General features: G+C 36.4%; 5 protein-coding genes across 9 annotated transcripts; 3 read left to right on the top strand and 2 right to left on the bottom strand.

Annotated features, from left to right (window-relative positions):
- Positions 1-407: 407 nt before the first annotated feature.
- LOC106659911 (chromodomain-helicase-DNA-binding protein 1) lies at positions 408-14,434 on the bottom strand. Of its 3 annotated transcripts, none has more exons than XM_014382672.2 (16): positions 11,461-14,434; positions 9,675-9,781; positions 8,570-8,842; positions 7,687-7,860; positions 7,443-7,609; positions 7,198-7,361; positions 6,941-7,100; positions 6,552-6,864; positions 6,265-6,472; positions 4,116-6,187; positions 3,793-4,030; positions 3,376-3,720; positions 2,986-3,300; positions 2,402-2,904; positions 2,198-2,311; positions 408-2,112 (listed from the first exon to the last, which is right to left on the bottom strand). In XM_014382672.2, exons 1-16 carry the CDS (start codon positions 11,464-11,466, stop codon positions 1,866-1,868), a joined length of 5,406 nt encoding a protein of 1,801 aa, XP_014238158.1. In that variant the 5' UTR covers positions 11,467-14,434; the 3' UTR covers positions 408-1,865. The 3 variants fall into 3 exon arrangements, with proteins under 3 accessions (XP_014238158.1, XP_023314193.1, XP_014238159.1); XM_023458425.1 differs by having other exon boundaries at positions 8,570-8,839; XM_014382673.2 differs by lacking the exon at positions 8,570-8,842 and having other exon boundaries at positions 11,461-14,433.
- A 246-nt stretch (positions 14,435-14,680) lies between these two features.
- LOC106659777 (hsp90 co-chaperone Cdc37) lies at positions 14,681-17,021 on the bottom strand. Its single transcript, XM_014382469.2, has 5 exons — positions 16,802-17,021; positions 16,284-16,417; positions 15,773-16,214; positions 15,394-15,699; positions 14,681-15,312 (listed from the first exon to the last, which is right to left on the bottom strand). The coding sequence occupies exons 1-5, from the start codon at positions 16,832-16,834 to the stop codon at positions 15,094-15,096; spliced, it is 1,134 nt and encodes a 377-aa protein (XP_014237955.1). The 5' UTR covers positions 16,835-17,021; the 3' UTR covers positions 14,681-15,093.
- A 126-nt stretch (positions 17,022-17,147) lies between these two features.
- Positions 17,148-21,330, top strand: LOC106659776 (uncharacterized protein YGR130C-like). Of its 3 annotated transcripts, XM_014382465.2 has the most exons (8): positions 17,148-17,249; positions 17,488-17,733; positions 18,542-18,747; positions 18,842-19,020; positions 19,079-19,366; positions 19,460-19,792; positions 19,871-20,290; positions 20,494-21,330. In XM_014382465.2, the coding sequence occupies exons 3-8, from the start codon at positions 18,597-18,599 to the stop codon at positions 20,692-20,694; spliced, it is 1,572 nt and encodes a 523-aa protein (XP_014237951.1). In that variant the 5' UTR covers positions 17,148-17,249; positions 17,488-17,733; positions 18,542-18,596; the 3' UTR covers positions 20,695-21,330. The 3 variants fall into 3 exon arrangements, with proteins under 3 accessions (XP_014237951.1, XP_014237952.1, XP_014237953.1); XM_014382466.2 differs by lacking the exon at positions 17,488-17,733 and having other exon boundaries at positions 17,154-17,249; XM_014382467.2 differs by lacking the exons at positions 17,148-17,249; positions 17,488-17,733 and adding an exon at positions 17,804-17,852.
- A 1,062-nt stretch (positions 21,331-22,392) lies between these two features.
- On the top strand, positions 22,393-23,144 carry LOC106659694 (urease accessory protein UreE-like). Its single transcript, XM_014382369.2, has 3 exons — positions 22,393-22,407; positions 22,557-22,717; positions 22,808-23,144. Exons 1-3 carry the CDS (start codon positions 22,393-22,395, stop codon positions 23,004-23,006), a joined length of 375 nt encoding a protein of 124 aa, XP_014237855.1. The 3' UTR covers positions 23,007-23,144.
- A 528-nt stretch (positions 23,145-23,672) lies between these two features.
- Positions 23,673-25,784, top strand: LOC106659816. The gene is made up of 2 exons (XM_014382524.2): positions 23,673-23,750; positions 23,835-25,784. Exons 1-2 carry the CDS (start codon positions 23,748-23,750, stop codon positions 24,159-24,161), a joined length of 330 nt encoding a protein of 109 aa, XP_014238010.1. The 5' UTR covers positions 23,673-23,747; the 3' UTR covers positions 24,162-25,784.
- The last annotated feature ends 1,292 nt before the right edge of the window (positions 25,785-27,076 follow it).

The following is a 27,076-nucleotide window of genomic DNA, read 5'->3' as shown; positions in this document are numbered from 1 at the left end:
ATCTTAAATATGATTAAATTAATACAAAAATTAACTGCATTCATTGAAAACTATTTATGAAATAATCGAACAAAGTATGCAGTGTATTTTTGAGTTGATAGTTCATTAAAAGGCCATGAATGAATTCTGTGTAAACCAAATGGGTCGTTTGCAAAAAAACACAGTTTTGATTTCAGAAGCTGAATATAATAAAATAAACCCGCTGCCAATATAGTTCTATATTTGCGGATGTATGTAAGCCCGCCGCGCTTGTTTCAAAAGTTATCAAGTTATAAGACATTTAAAAATCAGCGGTCAGTGCAGCATAACAGGTTTTGTAAAAATCGTTTTAAACATTTTAGTACAGATTAAATTGATAGAAATTTTAAGAAATAAACTTGATAAAAATGAAGGGATATGAACGTATATACGGTTTCACTTATTTCATATTTATTTAGTGTTTCGAATTTTTATTTACATTAAACTCTTCAACATAATTTATACATCGCAAGTTTATATTTGACTAAATTTTATAAATTATAGTTCCTATACATATATTTTTTTATCATTCACAATCATTTATAGGGCTGCGCATGGCTTAAAGTTTTCGTTATAAATATTTCATTTTTCCATATATTCAACTTTTGCGTTACTATTGGAGTAGCATACACACCCGTCATGATCGTTTTCTCGCAGCATTTCTTATTATTATTTACATGATCGCGCGTAAACATTTTTAAAAGTACATCATTTACAAAAAATATACGTTTCATCTCGTTACTATTTCAATTCGAATGTCAAACTTTACTAATTTTACAAAATGTGACATTTTCAGTATGTATTGATGAAATAATTTCTAATTGCATGGTTGCGAAAAAGTGCATTCAATTTAAAAAGATGAACGTAAGCCTCTATAATAATGAATCACAATAGTATCGATGTAATAATGATATAATTGTTAAACCTAACTTTTCGAGTAGGTGTACAAGATTTTCTTACACTAATAGTTTCCGTAAATCATTAGAAATCATGATGGCCTAAGTTTTACAAATTTTACACGAAAAAAGAAATATGATTTCATTATATAAAAGTAAGTATTACACAGCTGTAAAAAACAGTAAGATCCATTGATCTTATAAATTGTAGTTATTTGTTCGTTAAAGAACAAGTAAGATTATCAAATCAGTCGTTTCTATCTACAAATAAATCTGAATCTCTTGATTTCATTTGCCTCAGTAGAATTGCTAAATAGCAATTGGTTCTGGTAATTGTGCAAGTACCATGTACAACATGGTATCGTTTATAATCTGTACACATAATTTGCAGTAGTGAAAAATTGATTTAACGTGCAAATTTTTATGGTAAGAAATGCAATCCTTAATATTACATTCATTCTAACGTCATAAGAATAGCAACTACATTTCTTTTATTCAAGATGAAGCTTCACTAATTAAAACAAAAAGATAAAAAAAAATTATAATTTCGAAAATTTTTCTCGTAACGTAATTAAAATTGCACAATTTAGTCTGATTCAAGAAGAGAAGATAGTTAATGATTTTGTCACAGTATTAAACTTAAGAAACCTCAATGTAGAGATTTATTTAATAGCAAAATCTAACAACTTTCCCTAACAATAGATTCACTCTCTCTCTTTCATTCATTCGCGATCGATAACATCCAAAATTGTTAAAAAAATAACATTTGCACTTGAGCGTCGCTGCACACTCCCACGATATTGACATAAAAAAGTTCCATGTACATTTGATTGCAGCGAGAGAATTGGTGTCGCTTTCTAGAAACAGTAGAAAGCTTCGAATGATAAATTTTAACTTTTTTCGGAAAAGTATATAACTCTATATACGACGTGTAGTTCCAATGCTGCTGGACTACGAGTTAGCAGGAGGAGGTGGCCTTGGTCTGTCGTAATCCCGCCTGTACTCTTTACTGCTAGGTCGCCAGTCTGGTTGATAGTTTTCATTTATGTAATTGCGACTACTGCCGCTACCGCTACCTCGGAAGTGACTGGGTGGTAAGTCAGCAGGATAAGTTCCAGGATTTCCGCTGTAACTTCCTTGATTACCATAACTGTAATTGCCACCACCGCTTGGTCCTACCGAGTATCTATAATAGTCACTGAATATAAAAAATATAAATAGTGAATTAGTTTCTCTGATAAAAAAATAATACATTGTGTTTAGATAATACTTGTGAAACTTACCCTCCGCCTCTTTTATCATTCGCATGCACTCGATCGCGCTCCCTATCTCTGTCTCGATAACTGCCGGACACTCGATTGTAAGGTTCGAACCTATCACGTTTGTGTTCCATAAATCTATATTAAAATGATAAAATACGTTAGTATTACTTTGCAACATATATATTTAAACAAAAGAATAGTTATCATATGAAAATGTTAACGAACCTGTCGCGCCCCATCCAATGCTCGTCGTCTCTCCCACCGCTGTAATGGCCACTTGGATAGCCACCGCTGTCTCGGCGTATCCTTTCACCCCCTAATCTATCCATACTTCTGTCCCCGTGAATTCTGTCCCTATCGCGATCTCTGTCGCGTTCGCGATCCCTCTCTCGGTCTCGCTCGCGATCTCTGTCGCGATCTCGTTCTCTGTCTCTTTCGCGGTCTCGATCTCGTTTAGAATCCTTGTATTTGATACCGGACTCTCGAGGATCTTTGCCAAGTTGATTTTCACTGTTGTTTATCGCGTTGAAATTAGAATTCAGTCCCGAGCCTCGAGGTGGATTGGATGCTACGTTGGAGGGAATGGAAGACGTTGAATTATTCAGGACATATTTTTTACCCCCAACCGAGCCGTCGTCGTTATCTTCATTTCGTCGTTTGTGGCTTCGATTGCTCTCTTTATTCCCACCATCAAATGAGTTTTTCAAATTGTGTTTGTCGTCAGTTTTCTGTAATAAATGTGTAATGATAAATACATTAATAAAGTTTCTAATTTATTGAATATCAAAATTATTAAAAGTTTAACGTACCTTATTTGGAACTTCTTCTTTCTTTTCTGGACTAGACGAGTCTCCTCCATCACCTTTTTTGGTTGCGTGTTTATACAGCTTGTAAAGCTTTTTGGCATCAAATTCCGTGAATTTAGATACGAAGTACCACAGATTGCTTCTCCACACTTTAATTTGTTCTTGGTCTTTGTATTCACTAAGACAAGTATTAATTTGATTACCAATTTGTATAAGGCAATTTCGGGTGTGGGCTACTTGTTCTGCTTCGCTTAGCGTTTGATCCGGTCTATCTAAAGCTTTCAATGCTTTTTTGACAGGTCTCATTTTTTCTTTGCACTGTAAATAAAATTTGTTTACACGAGATGTTCAAGCTAATGAAATAAAGTATTTAATGATAAAAAAACAACTGACCTCATTGAATATGGATGGATCTAAATCTCCTAAAACGTCAAGGGCTCTTGGTTCGTTGTTCGCTGTAAAATGCATGGGTCCAGATTGTTTTGATTTTTTATCTTTTTTTGATTCTTTCTTTTCCTTTTTGGCTTTTTTGGATTTTTTCTTATCTTCAGAAGCGACGGTGTCGTTATCTTCTTTCATTTCTTTTTTAAGTTCTGTCGTTTCTTCTTCTTTTTTAATGGCCTTTTCCGTTTTAACTTTGTTTTTCTTTTCGTCGCCTGAACTGTCTGGTTCTTCTATTATTTCCTTTGTTATAGCACTTTTTAATTCTTTAGTTTTTCTATACTTTCGTGGCCGTGTCTAAAATTAATGCGAGCAGTGAATTAAAACTGAACAATAAAAATGCTTCAAAAAAGGGATAAAAAAACTTACCGTAACTCCTTGCTTCTGATCCATATTTTTCTTCAAAACTTTCAAGAGATACTCTCCGCGAGTTTGAATTCGCTTCATTTCCGCTTTACTTCCATTTAGTAAAATTTTGTCACCCAATTTCAAACTTTCATCCATTTTAATCAATTCCCAAGAGCCCATGCCATGGATGTAAATACCTTTTAGCAGTCTTGTGTCGTCATCAATGGTCCATTCGCAATCAAAGTTTCCTGGTTTGACTCTGTAATAAAAATTAATCGAACTTTATAGTAAACTTGCCATATCATTTTTTTCACGAAATATGGTTCAGTTATAATGTAACGTACTTGAAATCAATGTGCCACTTATTTCTCTGCTCAGGATCCGACGGTAAAGCTTGTTCTAGCGGCTCGAGTTCGCTAACTGCAGCATTGAAGCTCTTGGCATTGACTTGCACGCCACCAACTTTGAAAGTCGGTCCACGCTTCCGTGCCTTAGGTGCCCCCGCATCGGCATCCTCTGCTTTATTTTCTTTCGCCGCTGGGAACTCGGAGTCGTTCATGCAAGCTTCGCATCTGCTTCGCAACTGTTCAGCCAAGTACTGCAATTCCGACATAGGCTTTTCATTGAGATCCGCGTCTGCTGCTATCTCGTCCAATCGTTTCATCGGCGCGGGGAACCTTTTAAAGCTTTTGATGAATCGCCGAATCTCAGCGTCAGTGAAACTCTTGACATTTTCACGGGGCTGTGTCCTCGGTCTGCCTCGTTTCTTTGGTCGACCATCGTCGCTACCTTCCTCATCAGTTCCGTAATCGTCGTCATCGTCACTATCATCGGCTGATTGTGACTTTTTCTTCTTTTTACTTCTACTGTCGGCTTCATTGATTTGTTGTAAAGTTTTTCGATTTCTCGGAGGTAAGTACAAGTCTTCCATTTCTTTGGACCTTAGTTCTTCTTCCACTTTTGATCTTTCTTTCTCGGGTATGATGTCGGCCCAGTCTTTACTTTCATCATCATTTTCCTGAGTTTTAGGTATGGGTTCAGGTTCTTCTTCAAATGCCGCAAAACTTGCTACTTTAAAAGCAGACAGTAATTCATCACCAGCAGTAGTAGGACCCTCATCTCTCGTTTCTGCTCTTCTCAAAATTTCATCAATGTCGCACACTGGCTCTTCGTCTCCTTGATCTTCCTCACAATTTTTAAATAGTTCTTCTGCTCCAAATTTCAAAATTGCTGTCAAATCTTCCTTATTAAAGGGATTTGTATTTGTGTTGGCATTCTTTTTGTTCAAAACCGTTCGGCCAGTCGTGTCCATTCGTTGAATGACAAGATGGTCAAGCACCATTTTTCTTTTAGCACGTTCAACAATTTCTTCTTCTACAGAATCTTTAGTAACCAATCTGTAAATGTTAACTTGATTTTTTTGACCTATTCTGTGCGCTCTTGCTTGAGCTTGTAAGTCATTTTGAGGGTTCCAGTCTGAATCAAAAATGATTACTGTATCCGCCGTGGCTAAATTAATACCTAGACCTCCTGCTCTTGTAGACAGCAAAAAACAAAAATCTGTAGAGCCAGGAGCATTAAAATGATCCAGAGCTTGCTTTCGTAATTCTCCCTTTATGCTACCATCGAGTCGCTGGAAAGGAAAATGCCTCTTCTGCAGATATTCACTCAAAATATCCAACATTCTAACCATTTGACTGAAAATCAAGACACGATGACCAGTTTCCCTCAAACGAACTAATAGTTTGTCTAAAAGAACTAGTTTCCCCGAACCACGTATTATTTGCTGCAGGTAATCACTATTGCTTTCTCTGTTCTCATTTTCATTTGGCTTTGTGAGGAAAGCATGATTACAACACTTTTTCAATTCAATAACTATATTTAAAAAAGTCGAGGTTGATCCTTTATTACCCTTTTTCAGAGCACCAAAGTTTTTCGTCAGAATCCATTTGTAATATTGTTTTTGAAGGGAAGTCATTTCGACACGTAAAATTTGTTCTACTTTGGCAGGCAATGATTTTTCAACATCTTTCTTCACCCTCCGAAGAATATAAGGCTCCAACTGTTTGTGCAATTTGGAATATCCTTTTGTAGCAGTGTTATCATGCTCTTGTTCAAAATCTTCCCAAGAGACGAATTTTTGAGGCATTATAAAATGAAGCAAAGCCCATAGTTCTTTTAAGCTGTTTTGCAGTGGAGTACCAGTAATCAGAAGACGAAAATTTGTATGGAAATCTGTAAGAGCTTTGTACAACAGTGAATCATCATTTTTCAATCTATGAGCTTCATCAACTAGAAGAACCGCCCAATTGATTGATCCTAAAAATGCTTTATCCTTTAGTACTATTTCGTAAGTTGTCAAAATAGCATTGAATTTAAGTCTTTTGGAGTCAAAGCACCATTCATATTCTCGAATCTGAAATCAGTAAATATAAATTTAAAGATAAATGTTATTTAAAGTGTTTTTGAAAATAATATAGTTATATCACTTACCACATTCCTTGAATTAACATCACCCAAATATGTGACAAAGTTAATGTCGGGTGCCCATTGCGTAATTTCTCGCTGCCAAGATGTCATGGTCGATAGTGGAACAACCAATAAGAAGGGACCATGCAATTGTTGTGAATGAAAAAGGTAATTTATAAAGCATGTAGTTTGAATGGTTTTACCAAGACCCATTTCATCAGCTAATATAACACTAAAAAGTAAATAAAAATCATTCATTACATCAGTTTTACTTTCTTGACTCAAAAATGCAAGTTTTGAGAGATAATTACCTATTTTCTTTACACCACGAATGTATCATCCAATTTAAACCATCCATTTGATAATCTCTAAGGATAAAAGTCTCATCTCGACCCATGTAGCTTGGTTGCTCTTTCAATTGGTGGAATTTAGGCCTATATTTTAAAACTCTACAGTGTTTGCTCGGAATCCTTTTTGATTCCTCGCGTTCGTAAAATTCTTTTATTTTCTCTGGCCATTTCTTAATAATTAAAGCACCATCTTCCCATGTAGAATCAGAGTATGGTAAACTTTCCCATTTACAATAATAATCAGGATGTTGGCCTCCTTTATCTTGTCTCTTTGCTAAAAATTAACGAATTTGTTAACAACTGCATTTCAAAATCATATGTACTGTTTTAAATATTTAAAATATAATTACCAATGATTCTTTCAACATTGTAATAACTTTTAACAAGATCCTGTTGTAATTCTGCTTGACATTCAAAGTAATCAATATCTTCAAGACCAGCATACTTTTTCCACTGCCTAATATCTTGTTCTTTCTTCACATAATTTTCAAATTTTTTCATTCCTTTTACCTGATTTTATTAAATAAAATGTGTAATTAAAAATTCCGTCTAAAAATAATTTGTAGTTGTTAAAGAATAGATATTTAAGGAAAATTTTAAAAGCTACCTTCAATGCTAACAACGAATCTTTTGATTCCCAAGTGTTGTGGATATGAGACCAATCTTTCCATTTTATCAGATACTGCATTTCTGTTTCAACACCTTCTAAATTTGTAGGATTAGGATCACCATTTTCCTCAACTGCATAAATAGTGGTTATGTTTCCTACAACTATTAATTAAATATTTTTTTAAATTAAAATACTTGTTGCTCAGTAAAATATCAAATATATTAGTCAGTTCATTCATTTACCTCCTTTTTTGCCTATTCTTTCGCCAAGAATACGCTCTATAGTTTCTGAATTATCAGTTTCAACAGACTCTACTGCAGCTTCATCCACTTCCATAAGGTCATCGCTCTCAGTACCAGCTTCACTTTCTTCTTTGTAACTAACTTGGGCCCCTCTTCTAGTGACTTGTCTGTAATATTTTAAACAATAATAACATGGAAGCAAAGAAAAAGTAAGGAAATTACATATGTATCAACTAAAACATACCGTTTATCACTTCCATCAGAGGATTCGTAAGATGAATCAGAAAGTTGCTTTTTCCTTTTAGGAGCCTCTTTTTTCTGTGCAGCTCTTCGATTAAAGGATTTATTTGGAGGTCTGTGAACTTCATTATCTGATTCAGATTCTGAAGTATCTGAGTTCCAAGCATTATGGGATTTGCTAAAATTTAATTGATAATTATTAGTTGTCACAGAAATGTACATTTGATTGATGTATTTTAAATTTGTATTTAATATGACATTATTTTTTGTTTGAATTAGTAAGTGAATACCAAACATATTGGAATGTTATAAGCTGATATCACAGTTATCAATTTATTGATGAAAGCTAGCTGTTATTCACAATTAAATGTGAGTTTTAATAATTGTTATGGATTTGCAGGTGATAAAAAAATTTAATGTACATAGCAAGTGCAAAAACATCTATATGTTGTAATGTAACATTCAAATGATTGTTAATAGAAAAATGTACATCAACCACTGAATATTGATCATTCATTAATGTTGAAAAAGTTCTTAATTTTATAAATAAAGTCTATTTATAAATCAATAAACTTTTATCATAGTTTGTACATTTCATGTCTTACGAAGTTCAGGGTAAAGATATTGCTAAAATGTGATGCTAAAAAAAATTTTTTTTGTCTGGTTTTTTAATGATTTTTCAAAATTAACTCTTTTGAGTCCAATATTATATTCATTTAATATTATGAACTTGTTTCATTTAAACCTCTGACACTTTTGCCAAGGCCAAATTTCTATTTTGTTCTTTCATCCCCAAATAAATGTTTCTTATAACCTATGAATAAGCTAACCTTGATATAGTATATTGATAATTAAAAAATGTTTTTGTAAATTTATCAAGACCTTACCTTTTTCTTTGAACTTTCCTTGGGCTATCATTGTCGCTTTCTTGTTGAGCCGCTACAAAAAACCTATCTGGTTCTTTTCTAGAACGGGCTGACCTTCTGATTCCATAAATATCAGGGTTTTCCTCCCATTCTCTAATGGAATCATTTTTAAACCTACTTTTTGTCTCTGCACTTTGATAAGTACTATTATTTTCAGTGTTCAGATTTTGTTCAGGTTCATTTGAGTGTTCTGATTCAGAGTCCGAACTAGAACTACTCGAGCTAGAACTGCTGCTGTAGCAGCCAAATAATAACATTTTTAATATCTAATTGATCTATTAATTAAAAAAAGTATTTGATTACACCCTCGTATTTACCATTCCTTGTGTCAAATTGGCTGTAAGTATCAATTCGCTACTTGAATTTGAAATAAGTAAGAGACCAAATATTTTCATATTTCATAAATGAACTAAATAAAAACCTAACATTTAACCTCAAATCAATATAATCAGGATATAAATTAAACTTTGAAACTAATTGAGTGTTTTGAGTAAGGGTAAAGATAATATACAAATTTTTCTTCAAAAAACTTATGTAAATGTGCAGGCATTAAATAAAAAGTAGTTTATCCTCAATTATACATTTAATTGAAATCTTCCAACATCAATGATTATTAAAATTGGTTCATTATTATTTGAGGAAGTTTTTGTTAAATCAGTTATCTTGAAATCATTGAAGAAATCAAACAGTACTGCTCCGGTATGAATTTCAATATTATTCACAACATGCATTTTGTGCATTTATGTAACCATTGTTGAAAGTGATTAATGAAGGGTTCAAGCAAACATAGAATTTAAATACATAAAATATGGATTCAAGCAGCAGGTGCTAAAGCAAAAATTGGTATTTATCAAATTGCAAAATCAACAAATATGTTGCAGGATGTTAGTATATTAAGCCTGATTGTGACCACAATGGAATGATTTTACTTGGGATGAGACAATTGAAATAGTTGATATAGAAATAATTAATGAATAGATAATCAATCAAGAACTTTGTACAAATTTGAAAAATTATCAACTATTCCAACAGCTGGTTCCAAATGTTTACATTATGGAATACATACCTATCAGAATCAGACTCGGATCCTGAGTTGCTGCTTGAAGAACTGCTTCCACTTTTGCTATCATTTTCAGAATCTGATGATTCTTTCCCTGACTCGGATTCTACGTGCTGCAATTTCATTTTTGGATGGAAATAAAGATTTAATTCATTTTTGAAAGATTCTAGTACCTCTTTGCAATCAATTGAAGAAAAAAAAATTTTTTAAATGTACTGGGTTCTTAATATTAATCATTTTTTCCACTGTTTACTGAGAACTGTTCTCCATATGTGTTATAATAAAAACATCTAATTGTTCAATTATATAAGGATGAATGAGGTAGACGGAAGTATTTAGGTTTTAAAGAAGTGTATATTAACATAGATAAATATACAAAAGTTTTTCAATTGATTTTTTTATTTATTCAAAAATTTACCATTATCATACAATATCATTATATGATTTATGTTTAAATAAATGTAGCTTATTGTATTAAATACTATTAATTTAATTAAAATAAAGACTAGAATACTCAAATCACTCATTCAATTATATTTAAAAATGTTTTTCCCCACAAATAAGGACGGCGCAATTAAAATTTCTTGTGAGAATTTTGAATTAAAAAAAGTTATCCAACAATGTTTCAAATTATTTGTTTTAATGTTAACTGACCATTCAAAAAATTTAAAAAATCTAAAATTAAAATAAAACTAAACACTGTTTCAAGACAAAGTTAAAATTTCCACAATTAGCTTTAAAAATATTTTGAAAATATTTCATTGAAAGAAACTATTGAACCAATTTATTAAAAAAATACAAGGTTTAAATAATCTCTACTTTAAAAATATGAAATGTCACTAAAATTTGCAACTATAATGAAATATTTTCAATAAGCCATAAATGCCGAACAGTCATACAAAGTTGAAATTCAATATTTTCTATAGAACAATAAACTCAACTGTAAATGCAGATTAATTCAACAAGAATTTGCATACTTTTGTTTGTTTCATCCTCAAGAATACTGCTCATAGTAGATGTATCGATACTCTATTTTGTAATCGCAATAATACAAAATTATAAAAATGAAATCTCCATAAAATAATTGGAAAAGAAATGGGGAAATCATGGAAAAAGCCTTTTTAGAAACACATCTGTTTGGCCAAATAATCTACAAAAATAGCAATAATTTTTGTAAATATTTGGTTTATTCATTTAGCATCATGCTGAATGACAGATTGTTGTGTACTAACATGTCAATGGGCCAAACTTTGAGCTTATTTTATGAAAATGGGTCCAACTTGGATTTTCAAATAAGTCACCTGGGAAGATAGGTTAGAGATTGGAAAACCATGTGGATGAAAAATTGGATTTGTTCACCAGCTCCAAAAGGGTGAATTATCCCTCAAATAAAACGTAAACAAACTTGTAGGTTATTGGTTATCTTAAAATTGTTGGGTAAATTGTAAAAAATCCAAGAGGAAGTTCGGCCTACATGTGTTTCCAGACGACGAACAGGACAACGCCCGAGCCGTGGCAAAAGAAAGAAAAGCCCTATTGTCGCTAAATAACGAGAAAATTCACCCTGAATGTTGTTTAAAGGCCGGTTAAAGTGCCAAGCTTGGCCATATTTCCTCGCGTACGACGAGCGAGCGTGAAAAATCACGAGTGCTTTTTCCGTGCCACTCGTCGACGCACACACTCACGGAGAACCGAACCCCCGGTAAACAGTGGACGATAAGTTGATAAATTGATTGCAAGGGGTTGTTGATAATGATAGCTGCGAATACAGACGGGTAGTCTGTGGACTTACCTGCATCGCCAAGTGTCTGCGCGTCGGAGTGCACCGACGTCTCTCTCGCTCTCGAGTTTTAAAAAAAAAAAATCCTGGCCGAAGGGGCCTCGTGATCCAAGCAAAGGGTGGTCCCACGCCCGGGGGATGATCGCAAGTCACGCTGGCTCGGGTCAATTGTCCAAAGCGACGACGGGGAGGCACGACATTCCGCGATAACGTTCAGACGAGACACACACTACATGTACACAGGTCTGAGGCAAGCCGCCATTTTGTGCCAGTCCACTAGTCGGTCGCCTCTCTCGTTCTCGATATAATGTACTATGCTATACCACCACTACTGCTACTACTACTACTACTACAGTCGCGCCAGCCACGAAAGCAGCGCGTATATATATAAGCTATGTGTATGCGTGTGTGCTGCGCTGCGGCTGCTAGCTATGCCCTCTTCCGTTGCCTGCCTTTACTACGGACACACACACATAGGGGACTTTGTTGGTTGTCTCGCTCGCACTCGCGCGCGGCCCGCTTATAATGTGCCGTTGTGTGCGCGTGAGGTGCCTGCTGTGCGCGCGCACCTTGCTATAGACGTCGTCGTCATTTTAAAGGCAAGGCAGACATCAGAGTGAAAAAAAGACTTTTTATAAATTCGAGAACAGAATCCGAGTTTGAGAAACGTCTCGACTGATTATATTTTATACCAATACATGCACACAAGCGCGAGTATACGAGGAGCTTGCGTGACTTTTTTTCTCTACTTCTACTGGTCGATCGGCGCTCGCACCCGCGGATTCGTTCGAGTCTGACGTAACTAAACTTTCGAGCGAGAAATCGATCGAATTTCAACAGGGAAATCCGACTTTTTTTCAACGTCGGTTCGATGCTGTTTTTTAATGAAGAAGAAGACACAGGAGAATGTATCGAAGAAATCGAGACGCCGAATGCGATTAAAACACGTGCGCGCTCCGTTATTCGGCGCGAGGGACCCATATCCGGATGAAAAATCCGGAAATGGAACGCGTGACACGAGCAGCAGGGCCAGACAGGCGTCATTTTTAGAAACAAAATCTGCCATTGTCGAGAAAAAGAGAAAGTCTCCACGACATTGATTCTCAGCCTGAAGTCGACGTCAAATCCAATGAACGCAAATGCCTCGTTAATTAATCGAGAATGTAACATCTACTTATACAACGCGAGATCCGTAAATAGGCTTGAATTTGTGCAGGCGTATCCCGCTGCTGCTGCTTTTTCCGCGACATCGTTGCGATACGTCATGCCTCTCCGCGCGATGCATCGGCGGTGTTTTACGTCAACGCGCGACGAGAGCCGATATCATGCACAATTGCAGTCGATTAGTAGAGAGGACGGAGCGCGACAGCATTTATTTTTTTCAAGATCAAACAACACGCGTACGTCGTCTCGTATTTCGTTGTTAAATAATATGCTTCGTCGGCGGATTCCAACGCCAGACGATAAAAATTATTATTGCCAAAGGTGTGTGTGTGTGCGCTTGTGTTTTTCGTTGGATGACAATCATGACATACGTCACGTACGCACAGTGGAGATTGCAACAACAAAAAAAACACGCGCACACATACGCAAACACACAGGCCCGATCCGCGAGATGGAGAGTTAGGCACGGCACAGCGGCGGCGGCGGTGTTGCCAATTTATGCATGATTTAAAGAGCCTATAATGCACGACGCGAATGGATTCCACAACCCTCCGCCATTGCGGCTCGATCGATTAAAAACCCGCGGACAGCGGCGGCAGCAGCAGAAGGCAATTTAAATGGCTACTACTGGGAACGGTAGCTTTTTTTTTTAGGCTAGGCCTAGGCGTGACTACTACTCGGTGGGCTCGATGTGGGTCATCGACACGGATTCGGAACTTTGTTTTGGTTCGGTAGAGACACTTGGCGATGCAGAACTTGCATTATTTATCTTTTTTTCACTTGTATAAACAACACATATATTCACACATATATACACACATATATACACAGAACACTCGTTATATTTTTATAAACACAAAAACAAACTTTTTGGGGGTGGGGCCTGTTATCACTTATCGTCCACATGTATACCTCATACGGGTATGGAAAACCACATTTTCCATAGAGAAAAGCTGGAAATGCGGTTAGAACAATTTTCTACGAGAGATGGTGAAAAAAATCTAATTGAGCAGTATTCTCGAGTACCAGCGAGCAAAATATGTATTATCTCGCGCATTTTTACGCGTGGCAACAGCGCCTCTCGCACGCTCGGTACAGAAAAGCAATATACGAGCATAGAATTTGCAGCGAGCTGGCGGAAGCCATTGTTGCTACACGTCCGCGCGACTGGTGTATTATAATTATAACATGATAATGAAAAAAGTATCGTCAACGAATGCAACTTTTTATCGACACAATGATCTCTCTCGCAGTTATTTTCGCTTTTTTACTTATCCTCGTGAGCTTGTCGGGGCCCTGGAAGAGTCCAATCTGGAAACAGCAGCAGCGGCAGCAGCAACGTAGCAGCAGCAGCCATTCTCGTGTCGGTGGAAGGTCTATACGTGTAACCCATCGACGACAACGACGACGACTCTCTTGAAAATGGCTTTCTTGAATGTGCGTTATAAAAACTTACTGAGAGTAGTTTGGTCTAAACGAGCTGCGAGCTGAAAGTGAACTGGCCTGCCCGTGAGTCGTGCGTGCGGGTGCCTCGGGTGACGACGACGACTCCTGCTGCTCTGCTGCTACACAAAGCTTGCCACAAAGCGAAATATCTGTTGTATCATGTTAGAGAACGAAAAAAATTCATACCCTGTCGACCGAGGCTGTCCCGTTCTGTACGCGGCTGAGTCGAGCTGAGTTGCTGCTGGTTGCTGCGCTGACACCTCCGCCGCGCCGGAAGAGACCATGGTGGCGCTGTATATCGTGGCTGTGCGATGCTCAAAAAACGAGAAGTATTTTTCAGGCGCTGGAGCGCATAAAACACGGCAAGAAGACGATTGCCTGCTGCTGACGACGACGACGATGCCAATCGCCCACTGCAAATCATGTTGCAATTCGGAGCTGCGTGCGCAGCTCGATTCGCATCGCTCACTCGTGCTTTAACTCGCGAGTTTCTTTCGCGAGACGGACGGAGCAACATGGCGCTACGTTTGAATCTCGCGTGTTGGAAGATCGAGTATTCGATCCGTTATAGCAATAAACTTGACACACAGCGTTTACGATATTTATAAAAAAAAAGAGTTTATTTACATTTAAAATGCCTTTTTAATGATATCATGATTTGAAGTATTTACAATTAAGCGCTCAGCCTTAAATAATTTCCATACAACAATCGAAGATGTTTTTTTTTTTCTGCCGAGCTTCTATTAAAGGGCTCCAAAGTTATGTTTCTGTTATGATTAGATTTTTTCTCTCTCTTCCTTTCAGCAATGAGACAATAATACACACAGATAAAATTATTATTTTAAATATATAGTTCAAGAATTTTCAATTGTTGACTATCAAAACGTTAACGATGTGGAATCCGATCGATGCGGACAAAATTTCCGAAAAATTCGCAATCAATATGAATTATTACACAAAGATTAAATTGTGTGTGTATACGAAGTTTTACAATGACGCAAATTTCAATGGGTTAAAAAAAAAAAAAATGCAATTTTATGCTTTTTCTTCGCCGTCCGATTTGGTGTCAATTTCTTCCACCGTAGTGTCGGCCGAATTGTCGTCGTCGTTCGAGTCTTTCTGATCAGCTTCTGGTAGCCACAATCCACTGGCGACGCATCTTTTCATGTGATAACGGGCCTCCTCTTCGGGCATGGCGGCAATTGTCTTTTGCAGCATTGGAATATCTTGTACCTCAAAACATTTTTGCAATGGCTAAGAGAAAATGAAAATATTAATTAAATATTTCGAATCTTTAATTTAGAATGAAATTAAAGTGCTTCTTTCAAAATTTACCTCTGGCAAGCTTTCGAACACCTCTACTGGATCAAGTCCTCCTGGTCCCAAACGAGCCTTTCTTTCTTCTTCTTCAGCTTCCCTCTCAGCTTCTTCAAGTTTTTCAGCAGCGCGTTTCTGAATTCTGGTGATGAATGATTTCAATTCATCTTCGAATGCTCTTTTGTATTCCACTTCTGCCACTACTATGCGACTGAAGAAAGATCCAATGCAAGCTCTGGGATCGACGTCTAATTGTTTTGAAAGCTCCAAAATATATTGCATGCAAATACACTGATGAGCAACGTGTTTCATGAGGTCACATTTCTAAAAAAAAAACAATAAGTATCGAATCTTTAAAATTCTATATTTATATAAAGTAAGAAAAATGTTACATTACCTTCTCCATTTCAAGATTTATGCACCAAATAACAAGATAATTGGCTGTGTTCTCACATACTAAGTGAGGATGATCTGTCAAGTATTTTTTACTGTCCTCAAAGCGTCTTAACATTCCAAACTCTTTTATTTGCTTTTCATTTGCTTTAACAAATTCTTTCATAAGTCTTTCCCTTTCTTCATCTGGTAGATTAGATTCATCTTTTCTAGGTGCTTTTGTATTAACTATAGTTTTACTGAAACCTGGTTGAGCTATAGTGTCTACATTCCAAGGTGTTAGTTTCTCTTTTTGCTTTAATTCTTCTTCTTTCTTTTTAATTTCTGCTTCTTGCTTCTCCAATTCTTGCAAAGCTTTTTTCATAGTTTCAAAATCAGGCGAGTCCTTATTTGTTTTTTCTAGTTCCTGAACCTTTTCTTTGGTTTCTTTTAGTTTTCTCAAAGTTCTATAAAAAAGAAAGAATTTGTTAACTATAGTTTGGAAATGCTTGAAAATAAATTTACATGATACTCACTCTTGTTTTTGTCTTTCATGTTCTTTCTTCTCCTTTTCTCGTTCTTCCATTCGTTCAACTCGAGCTTGATGGCGCCATCGAAATAAAGATGGTGTGTCAATATTAGGATGTGTATCGTCTTCATCATCTGAGATCTGAAAAGTAAAGTTGACATTTTTATTCAGTGGATTATTTGAAATCTCTATTATGCTAATAAATGTGTAAAAAGATTAAAGATATTTTTTGTTGAGATTTTAGTAACTTATTATATCATTTTTCTAGTTAACTTTCTATAAATCTTAACTGAAAGAAAAAACTACAATTGTATCTTGTACATCAACATTTCAAAAATTTCAAACTTTAAAAAATAGACATAATCGTAATACCCGTTACATACATGACGTTCAACGTATTTGCTGCCTATTATTCAATAGAATCGCCGATAAAACTATAAAACTAATTCGCAAAAACAATACGTTCTACGGGCGAAAATATTTACTCCCAGCTTCCAGAAGATTCCGCGGCGAGAAGTAACCTACCTCGATGTCTTTCCACTTGCTGTAATCGACCATTTCGGCTTTGTTTTTGCACCGAAACTCTGCGCGAAACTGGGAAAATTATCACAAACTTTCGTGGTTACTCCGAAACTTTGGGCAATCGAAAATTCTCTCGCCGAATGTAAATAAGTCGTTGCACTTTCAACACTTGTTCTGGCAGTGGCGTAAATAGCAGCAGCTGAACAACCGGTAGGCACAGCAGTCAATTCGCGTACTAACTTCAAGTTGTGTAAATCAATGCGTGTGTGTGTGTGTATACCGTGTATAATGTTGGAGCTTCTGAAATCTGAGGTTGCGCCAAAACGCCAATCGGAGTTTATATTCGCGACGCAGCGCGCTTAGCTTCTGTCACTTGAACGTCTTCTCGATTTTGAAAAGTTAGTCACTAATGTTCATAATTTTTTCATCAGAAAAAAAGTAAAGTGCAAAAGTAAGCATTCTTTTGAATTATACTAATTTTTATTTACTACAATACTAAATCAAATTGTTTTTTTGCTTAAAAATTGCAAAGTTCATCAAAATAATTGGAATACCTAGATAACATATATCATTCAATATCCTAATTTATAAAATTTATTTGAAAAGAGAAACATCGACATTTTCGAACTGTATGGTGTTGCATCACGATCTTATGGATACAGGCATGAAATCGATTTTTTTTCCCCCAGATCGCAGCTGACTTTGCACGTCATCCCTCTCTCCTATGATAGTCCAACACAGTAAACTGCTCGTGACCGAGTAATAACTGCTGTAATACATATGATGTAGGCTTAACACACACACACACACACACACATAGTCTGTAACCAGTAACACTCCGTCATTCGGGGCTCCATTCGCTGGATCCCTTTCGCAGTTCGCCCAACGGAGCTCACACGCGTCATTCGCTTTTTATAAACACTGCAAAACAGAAGGTAAATTTTTACATCCCGTAATCGTTGAGTTATCGTTTAGCTGAGTTTTATATACATTGTGCAGTGCGATCAAGAGAAGTGACGTTCTATATAGGCAGCTTGTTTATAAACAGCCATACGTATGTATCGGTTCGAGTTTGGGAGAAATAAAAATACGCAATTTGTAGATTCGCACGAGCGTTATAATTTAGGCGAGAGTAGACTTTTTTTTGTCTGTTTTGCTTGCGTGTCACGTCGTAACACAACGTAATAAGTATATTTAACTTACAAAATTGAGGATTCTACTTGTGGTGTATGAGCTCATTTGGAGCTCTGTGATTTTTTACGGAATTTTGTCTTCCACGCGCGTCGTCGTTTCATTTTTCTTCACCTCTGTGCGTTAAAAATTGTGCCCTTTATTAACACACTGTACATGAATATTTTGAGTTGTTTTTAATATTAGTTTTTTATTCTATGGATGTGTTTACTCTTTCCTATATTAATTTAATAAGAAATTTAAATATAGATTGTCTGATAGTGTAATATTAATAATGATTCAGCTTATTTATCAATAAAAGAGCAAAAGAAACTTTTATGTCTCATCCATTAATTTAGTATGAATAAACTTATGAATAAAGCTTATTAATTAATAGAATATTGAATCATGAATACAAAAAGGATTTGTTAAAGAAATAACTATATTGGGTTAAAATTGCATACTTAATCCTTTTTTTTTTTCTTACATCGAGAGTAAAAATTAAAAGTCATACTTTTAACATTAATTTTATTGTTTATATACTTTTTGATTATTTATTATATTATGTTTCAGAGATATTAAGCATTTTCAAAAATCTTCATTTACTTAATTCTGGCTAATCAATAAAATGGCATCAAATAAGGGCGTCCATCTCTTATACAATTTGGAAGAATCAGAATCCTCTTCAGATGAAAGTACAATCAAGTTCCATCAAATTTCAAAGTCAGATGTACCGATGCCTTGCGAAAATTCAAATGAAAATTCAGTTGATTACAAAAGTAAGCATAATTTCTTAAAATATCTCTCTAAAAATGTAAAGGTTTGAAAATGATTTGTCAAATGAGTTTATATTTTTAACTTATCTGTTCCTAGAGAGAATAATATCACTATATTGTGATAAAGATGTAGAATCAGAAACTGAATCTGAAAATTCATTTGAATTAATTGATGAGCCTAAACAAAATTTTGAAGAGCCTGCAAACCTAGAGCAAAATGACCTACAGTCTCCTAAACATTGGTTAAGGGCTAGTAATGGAAACGAAACTGTAACGGTAAGTCCATAGTTACATAGTGTGATATTTTATTATTAATGAATTACATGGTTTTAAGGCTGAAGAACTTCTTCGTACTCAGGATCCTGCACTATTATCTAAAATGACATTGAGCGAGACGCAAGAGGCTTTCATGCTTCTGTGTACAGAAAATAGTGGTTTGAAAAAAGTAAGCGCAGAGCATGAAGCTAAGTGGCAATCTTTAGAACGCCAAAATCGTAAGTTAAGTGATGAAATAGCTTATCACAAATTAGCCTTAAGCAACAAAAAACTCCAGCAACAAGACTCGGAAGGAAGTTTGATTAAATCTGAAGTTGAAGAAACTTCCAAACCAAGTTCACACAAGGTATAATTTATTTTATAATTTAAAAAAATTCAAATTAATATAAAAATTACAATATTTTTATTTGTCACAAATCATTTATTTGTCAAAAATTAGTACAAGATTCAGTCTCAAACTAAGGTCGCTAAAAATAATGAAACTAATATTGATTCAAATAATCAATATGAAGCATCTGCGGTTCCTAAAAATTCTGAGACTGAAAAAAATTCTAATAATTCAGAAATAACTGTTTCTGAATTAAAAGATACATTAACTAAAATATCAAAAGATTCTGAACGGTACCAGTCTTTGGTCATTCAATTAAAATCTTTAAGCAATGAAATAACGTCTTACAAGGAAAGAAATCAAATGATTATGGTCCACGAAGGAATCGATCGAATTTTGAAGAAAAAGCTAGATTTATTATATCATTCTAGTATTGCTAGCAATGTGAGTAAACATTTTTCTACGTTTTTATTTAGATGGTTTCTAAAACAGAACAAAAATTGAAATTTTAAAAAATTCTAGGACTCTCCTCATGACATCTTAAAATTGAAAGACATTGCCCACAATTATAATGGAAAAATTAATCGTGCAGATAAAGATTATTTAATATCATACATTAATTCTGTTTATCCAGAAATCAAATTAGATTCAACAAAAATTTGGGAAACTGCGAAATTTACAGAAAAAAGATTAATTGAGACTCTACTTCAAGAGTCATTACAAATTTGTACAAACAGGGAACACCATTCATCACAAAAGGAGATCGAGAAGTATGAAGGAGTGGTTAAAGATCTAAGGCATCAATTAAAAATTAAAAGTGAACGTGTGGAAAAAGAGTTATTGAATAACCAAGAGATACTTGATCAGTATGAAAAAGTGTATTTTGAAAATGATTCTCTGAACGATGAAATCAGCAAATTACAGGACAAATTAGAAAAATCGGTGCGTTACTACAAAATGTAGTTTTTCTTTTCATTCTATCTAAAAATTATAGAATTAATATTAATGATAATAATTTAACTGCATATGTATCAAAAAGTAAAATTGAATTTTTATGGAATGATCAGTTTCAACATATTCTTATTATTTAATAAAATTTAACTTTCAAATCTTCAAATCAAATGATGATTGATAATGTGTTTCAGGATGCACGGTGTCCTCGCTGCAACAATTCCTACCTAAAAAACGGACCAGGTGCTAGACAACAATCAACAGACGGAGGCCCTCCTGCTAGACAACAATCAACAGACGGAGGCCCTCCTGCTAGACAACAATCAACAGATCCACTTCGGTTCTTTGCGATAGCTAAGAACTCTGTTAAACGTGGGGACTCTCTGGGAAAATAATGATATCATTAATTTAGCATCATTTTTGTCTTTTGCGATGAGACTTGTGAACTTTTTGAGTCAAAAGTGAGCGCATTGTGAAACTAGTCTCATTTATGTATACAGTCCTACATCGAGTACCTTAATAACTAACTGTGAGAAAAAAGAAATATTTCATAGATGTACTTTTTTAGACCAATACATAGATATTTTTTCTAATATCTTTTTTCTGATGAACAGCTCCTACTGGCTGTTAAAACGTAGAATCATGTTACTCCATTTCATTTGAGGTTCTTACAAAGTTATTTGTATTGCCATCATCACTTTAGCTTGAAGAAAAATATCCAAGCTAATCGTTTATAGTATGAGAAGCTATTTTTTTTCTTTTTTTACACAAATATAGTTGTCATATATTTTTATTTTACTGAAAACTTTCAGTATGATTGAAAAAATTATCCCCAATAACAAAAGTAAAATCTACTGAAATTGAAATATTGATTTTAAATTTAAACCATTTGAGTTTATGTGTGAATTTGATATTGAGTTATGAAATGACTCCATTGTTCTTTGAATATAAAAAAAAAATTGTGTTAAATATTATGAATATTATGTATGATTTGCAGAAGTTTGTAATAAAAGCACTGTTTTCAAAAATAACTATCAAAATATTATTTATCTTCATTTATATACATTTATTTTTTTAAAGAAAATATTCATCGTAAATACGTCTTGCCGGAAAAAGAAAAAATCACTAGATATTATTTTTCTTGATTATTTTTTTTTCACTAAAGCCGTATCTGTTTTCAGCTCTTCAGAAAAGTTTCCTTATCCATTCGAACTGCCATTCGGAAAAAGATCGATAAAACCTCGCGAACTATTTGTGTCCATTCCAACCGACAATACCTATACGTGTTACAAATTTGCGCGAGCAACGGGATCATCAATTATATATTTTCTCGTAGGTTCGATCGACCACAAAAATGTTCGCGCGCAAAGTCGATTTGATTATTTTTAATCGTCTACATAGATGCGTCACGATCAAATTTTATCCCGATCCTCGACCTTGCGCGTCTACTTGAAATTAGTATTTACCAACGTCAACGATGATCAGGATCTCTCGAATTAAAAAATAAATACAATGCAAAAAAAAATATAGAGTCAACAAGGCGAAAAGAGGCGAAGATCGTCAGGCTCGTTGAGTACCTGCTACGTGCGTCGATGAACCGAAACCGCAGAGAGCGTCATAATTAATTTTATTAATAGAAATTTCGCGTCGTTATCCGGATCGCCACGGCGCGACCTGTTTGAAACGTATAATGTAGCATAATAGACGCGCTCGAGACGTGCGCGTAAAAATCAATCAATTATGCCAAAAGTAAAACAGGAATAATGTAATCCTTTTGACGATTGCGTCGCGCCGGCTAGGGATTCCCCCCGTGTACGTAAACTCGCGTATTGTATAGTATCCGCCTACTCTATGACGCCTAATATAATATGCACAACACAAACTCGCGAATATATATATACGTATTATAATGGAAAAAAAAAGAGTTTACTTTCTGAAAACTATTCGCGAGAATTGAGCAAGTGTGGGTAAAAGTAATAGTGGGGTTGAGAAGTGGCAGTAGTAGTAGTAGTCGTAATGGTCCAGGCCACGCATGGGCCCCACACATATATAAGGCCCACGATTCGCCACGATTCCAGACAGAATAACTCAACATGTCGCGATACTCGGTAAGTGTCTGATCCGATACTTTCTAACGCGTTGCTGGGTTGAGCTATTTTTTTTTCAAGAATCAAGTATCGATCGATTAATTTTTTTTTACTAAGTGCCCCTTGTGAGATCTCGAATCGAAAAAATGTGTGATTTTGTTTTTTCCAAGGCTCTGATTGTGCTCGTGGTGGTGGCGTGCGTCAACGCCGGCGTCCTGCCGAATCCGAGCCTCGACAGCCTGACGAAAATCGGCGGACCAGCGACCGTCGAGGTCGTCGAAGTCGAGCCCGTTCAAGCGGCCGTTACTGGCGAAGCTTCGGCTCGTCAAGCGTGAGTACACCCAAACTTCTTTCTCTCTCTGAAAATTTTGCGACAAAAAAAGAAAAATCGTTAACGAATTTCATATCGATTTCTGTACAGTCGCTCGCCGATTCTGGGCTTCGGCTTTCACGATCATTACGGCCACGGCCACGGCCACTACGGCGACTACGGCCATCATCATCATCATCACTACGATGACTATCATCACGGCTACGGCGGCTACGGCGGCTACGGCTACGGACATCTCCACGGCCATCATCATCATCACGACCACGGCTTCGGTCTGTTCTTCGGCTGAGTCGTTTGGAAAAATCGACGCGTGTAAATAATAAAATTTTTCTCGCCGATCGTCGAGCGAGATCATTTCGTTATAAGTCCTTTTTTTATGTAATAACTTCGTACTCACTGATAAGTTGTAATTGTAAAACAAATTGTATTATATTTTTACCATGACATGAATAAAAAAAAATCATTCGTAAAATTGTAAAAAAAACTGTCGTTGTTATTATTGTATATTTTCGACACTAATCACGAGGTAAAATCGTGTTAGGTAAATCGAGGATCACTTACCGTAGTTCCACACCGACTTTGTTTTTCCGGAAGCTCAAAGTCGCTATTTACCCGAGAAAATATGAAAAATATCGAGATGATCCGCGAAGTGCGTACGCGAATTGCATCTGTTTACCTTAGTATCGGTATTGCGCAGCGAAAAATCGGTATATTAACTCAAAAATCCACCTGCACGCGCGGCTACTATTTTTCAAATTCTTTTCTATTTTTTCTTCAATACATCTTCCAATATCAGTGCCTCGCGCATAAACAAAAATGGGCGCGGGTTATAATGTACGACGCGATCTCACATTGGGCAATCGTCGTCACCCGAGTGTACTTAGCGCACTCCCATTTGCGTGCACTCGATCGGCTGCATATATAAATGTTCTCGGCGATTGTTATGTGCCGGCACTGTGAGGCCGCGATGGCTACCGATCGGGTGCATTGAACTTGGCTGTGTCTTCAGCCAGAGGACGTCAACAAAAACATGGTGACTTGCGATTTTTTTTTTTTTTGCCTACTTTTAATTCCTCTAATTAAAACGCGAATATCCGTAACAAAATTATAATTACAGGCATTCACGGGTATCGTCTTTCTTCTATTCACGCTGGTCGCTCTCGCGTCCGCCGCCAGCTCCGCTCGCGAATTCTCCGAATCGTTGGTGGTGGTGGATCGGCGATCATTAGAAAGCGACCGGATCGGACGTGGCCATGCTAATTTAATCAAACGCAGCGCCGAATCGAACAGCCAAGAGGAGAAGGAGCAGCGGGAGGAGGATCTGGAAACTGCCGCGGGTACCAACGTGCTGAGGCCGCTCTTCGTCTACAGGCGTCAATTGGCCTATAAAAATCGGAACAGAAGAGCGAAGAAAGGTTCGCGTAGGCCGCAGCGTAACGCGTGATGAATTTTTTTTTTTTTGCGTGTGCGTAAAATAACGATATGCGGCTCGCGTACACACAATTATGACGTCGAAGTTTTCAAGACTTATGCGCATTACTATGTACATCGCGCATTTTTTTTTTACAAATAGGTAAGAATAATGTGTAGCGCGTAACGTGTATAAGAGAGAGACAATGTTTGCGATATGTGGCACGCGCGAGCGGTGCAATGGCAATATTCTTAAAAGTGCTCGTTGGGCAATGGATCGTATCTCTGCTGCAAAATTTACGACTTTAGTGCGTAAATGTTGGGTAATGAAGAACAAAAAGAAAAATGAAATGTATTTTCAGTCGTGCGCGTTACAAACTCAACGAGGATGCGACCCGTCGCTATATAAGAATCATCTTCTTTTGACGTTAATGTATACGCAGATGATTACAGGTGGTTCTATATACGTATATCATACGTTCAACGAGCTCCACAACACGAGTAGTAGTTTTTTTTTCCATTTGATCGATTGCCAAATTTACATTCTTGTATAGCCGTGCTCGCGTTACATAATATTATAATCACGCGAAAATCCATAACTTTTATGCGCGCCATGCACCTTGAGTATAACGAGATGTTTCCGGGTAACAAAAAAATACATATTTTATTATATGCGCGTAAGGCACAATGTGGAGTCTTGTGGGTCAGCAATTTCGGTGATTTGATAATAAAAAATACAGGCCACAGTAGTTCAGTAGTTTGTCTCGACGGGATCGCGATTGATTATCCCAATTCGACTTAATAGGGCTGCTTGCGTAATACGCCGCGCGTTGCGATGCGATGATTTGTACTCGAGAGAGAGAGAGAGAGAGAGAGAGAGAGAGAGAGAGAGAGAGAGAAAGAAATTATACACACCCGCGGGTGCGAAAAAAGTTAACGTGTAGCATGTAATTGCATAATAGTAGTTCCAATTTTCGTGACGATTATGGATTATATACGCGCTTACTCACAATTATAATTATCCGATCGTTTGAAAAATGTTTGTAGCTGCTACTGGCTGCACAAAAAATGTTGCGATGAATATAATTTAATCTTTACAATATAGGGCAGAGAAAGAGTGATCGTATTAAAAAATAATCCAATGTTTGTGTACAAATGCTTTATTGAAATTTCTTTACTCGCTAAAATCATCATTACATGTGAATCATAAAACTAAAAGACTATACAAGTGCAGACTGGTTATACCTGATAAATAACAATAAATACCAGTTTCGCACGTAGCTAAAAAAAAAAAAAAAACAGACAAACGCTCACGCGTGCTTTGTATACCTTCTTAGAAAATGTATTTGAATCGATGGTTTTATTGGCTCTCGCGAGCGCGAGAGAGGCCCCCCTGGCAAATCGCCGAAAGAAATTGAAAGAAAGCAAATTATAAGACACGGATATACACATCGAAAAGAAAAAAGAGTTCGTTGAACTCGTGTGGTGCGAGCGAGCGCGCGAGGATACACCGTTATGTTTTTGCGTGATTTGGTGCTAGTTGTAGTAAACACATGCTAAATACAAATAACTGTTTTTGGTCGAGTCTTGTGAATTTTGTACGTACGTATTTTTTAAGAGCGAACGCATTTTTAAACAATAAATAATTACTCAAGTACATGTATGTATTGGAAAAAAAATTCATTCGATCATAATTTTATCCCGGAAAAACGGGGTAAATTCTGAAGGGTCTCCTCGAGGTCGGCTTGTTGAACCTGTTGACTTGGCTGTTTCTTCGATTGGGCGGCTGTCTGCGTCTGTCGCTCGGGAAAACGTAGTCGCTCGGGACGCGATAGGGTCTTGGATCGTAGAACGAGTGTCTCTTCGGTCCCCAGCCGCCGTCGTCGTTGCTGTACGACGAGTAGTCCCACCTGCGAACTCGTGGCTTTGTCTTTGCTTCGTTGTCGTTGTTTAAGATTCTGACCGACAATCCACCACCCTGATTGTCTCGCGAAAGCGACGGAAAATTAATTTCTCGATAATTATGACGCTGATGATCCGGATCACTCCGGATTTCGAGTCTCGCAGTTGTAACTTCTTCTTTATTCTTTTCTTCGGTCGATGACGATGGCCTTGAAGCGGAGCAGATCTCAGCCACCGCGACGAGGACGACCATCAGAGCTGCTAATGTCGTTCGCGATTGTCTCATCTCGATTGTTGATTGGCAGCTCTAAACTCTCAAACACAAACTCGACTCGTCTCTTTTTTTACCTCAAATCGGCACTGGATTATCGATTACCGATGCGCGCTCGAAAAAAGATTCACGCGCGAGTTTTTCAAAAACTCGAGTAGAGCCACGCACACGCGTCGTCGCAAGAACACTCGCAAGAAGATACACATAGACGACTACTCGGAGGCTTGGAAGGTCGATTTATATATGTGTGTGCATTGGAGCTAGCTCGTGGCGGACACGTGAGCTTTGAAGCTCGTTGTACATATATGCGCTAAAAAAACTCGACACCAAGTGTGCTAACCATTTAACAACTCGATAAACAAAATTTCCGAGAAAAAATTTGCGCGCGGATCGCGTCTCGGCCTATACGTGACGCATATGCGCACGTACAATGTACGTATCATTGCGATATGTGTATATAAATGGGCTTTTATTATTTTATATGTTATAAATTTTCCTCTTTGTTGTTGATATCACGTCTATATTAATAGGAAATAAGCGATGTTTGTTTTGAGGATCGTTATGTATAACGCAGTAGTCGATGTGTCGCTCGGCTTTTTGCAAAAATAAAACGATAACAATTAGCCTACATACACTCGCAACGAAATACGCGAATTTGAAATCAGAAAGATTTCGTCACGTTACGAGCTGCAGCTCGTAATATTATGCGTTATTATTTAACGTACGCGCCACGAATACGAATACGCCCGAGATGAATTGCACCTATGTAAATACAC

The sequence above is a fragment of the Trichogramma pretiosum genome, unplaced genomic scaffold (genome assembly GCF_000599845.2).
Source record: "Trichogramma pretiosum strain Unisexual culture from Peru unplaced genomic scaffold, Tpre_2.0 scaffold113, whole genome shotgun sequence".
NCBI classification, from domain to species: domain Eukaryota; kingdom Metazoa; phylum Arthropoda; class Insecta; order Hymenoptera; family Trichogrammatidae; genus Trichogramma; species Trichogramma pretiosum.
This window is presented reverse-complemented; position numbering and strand designations above follow the sequence as displayed.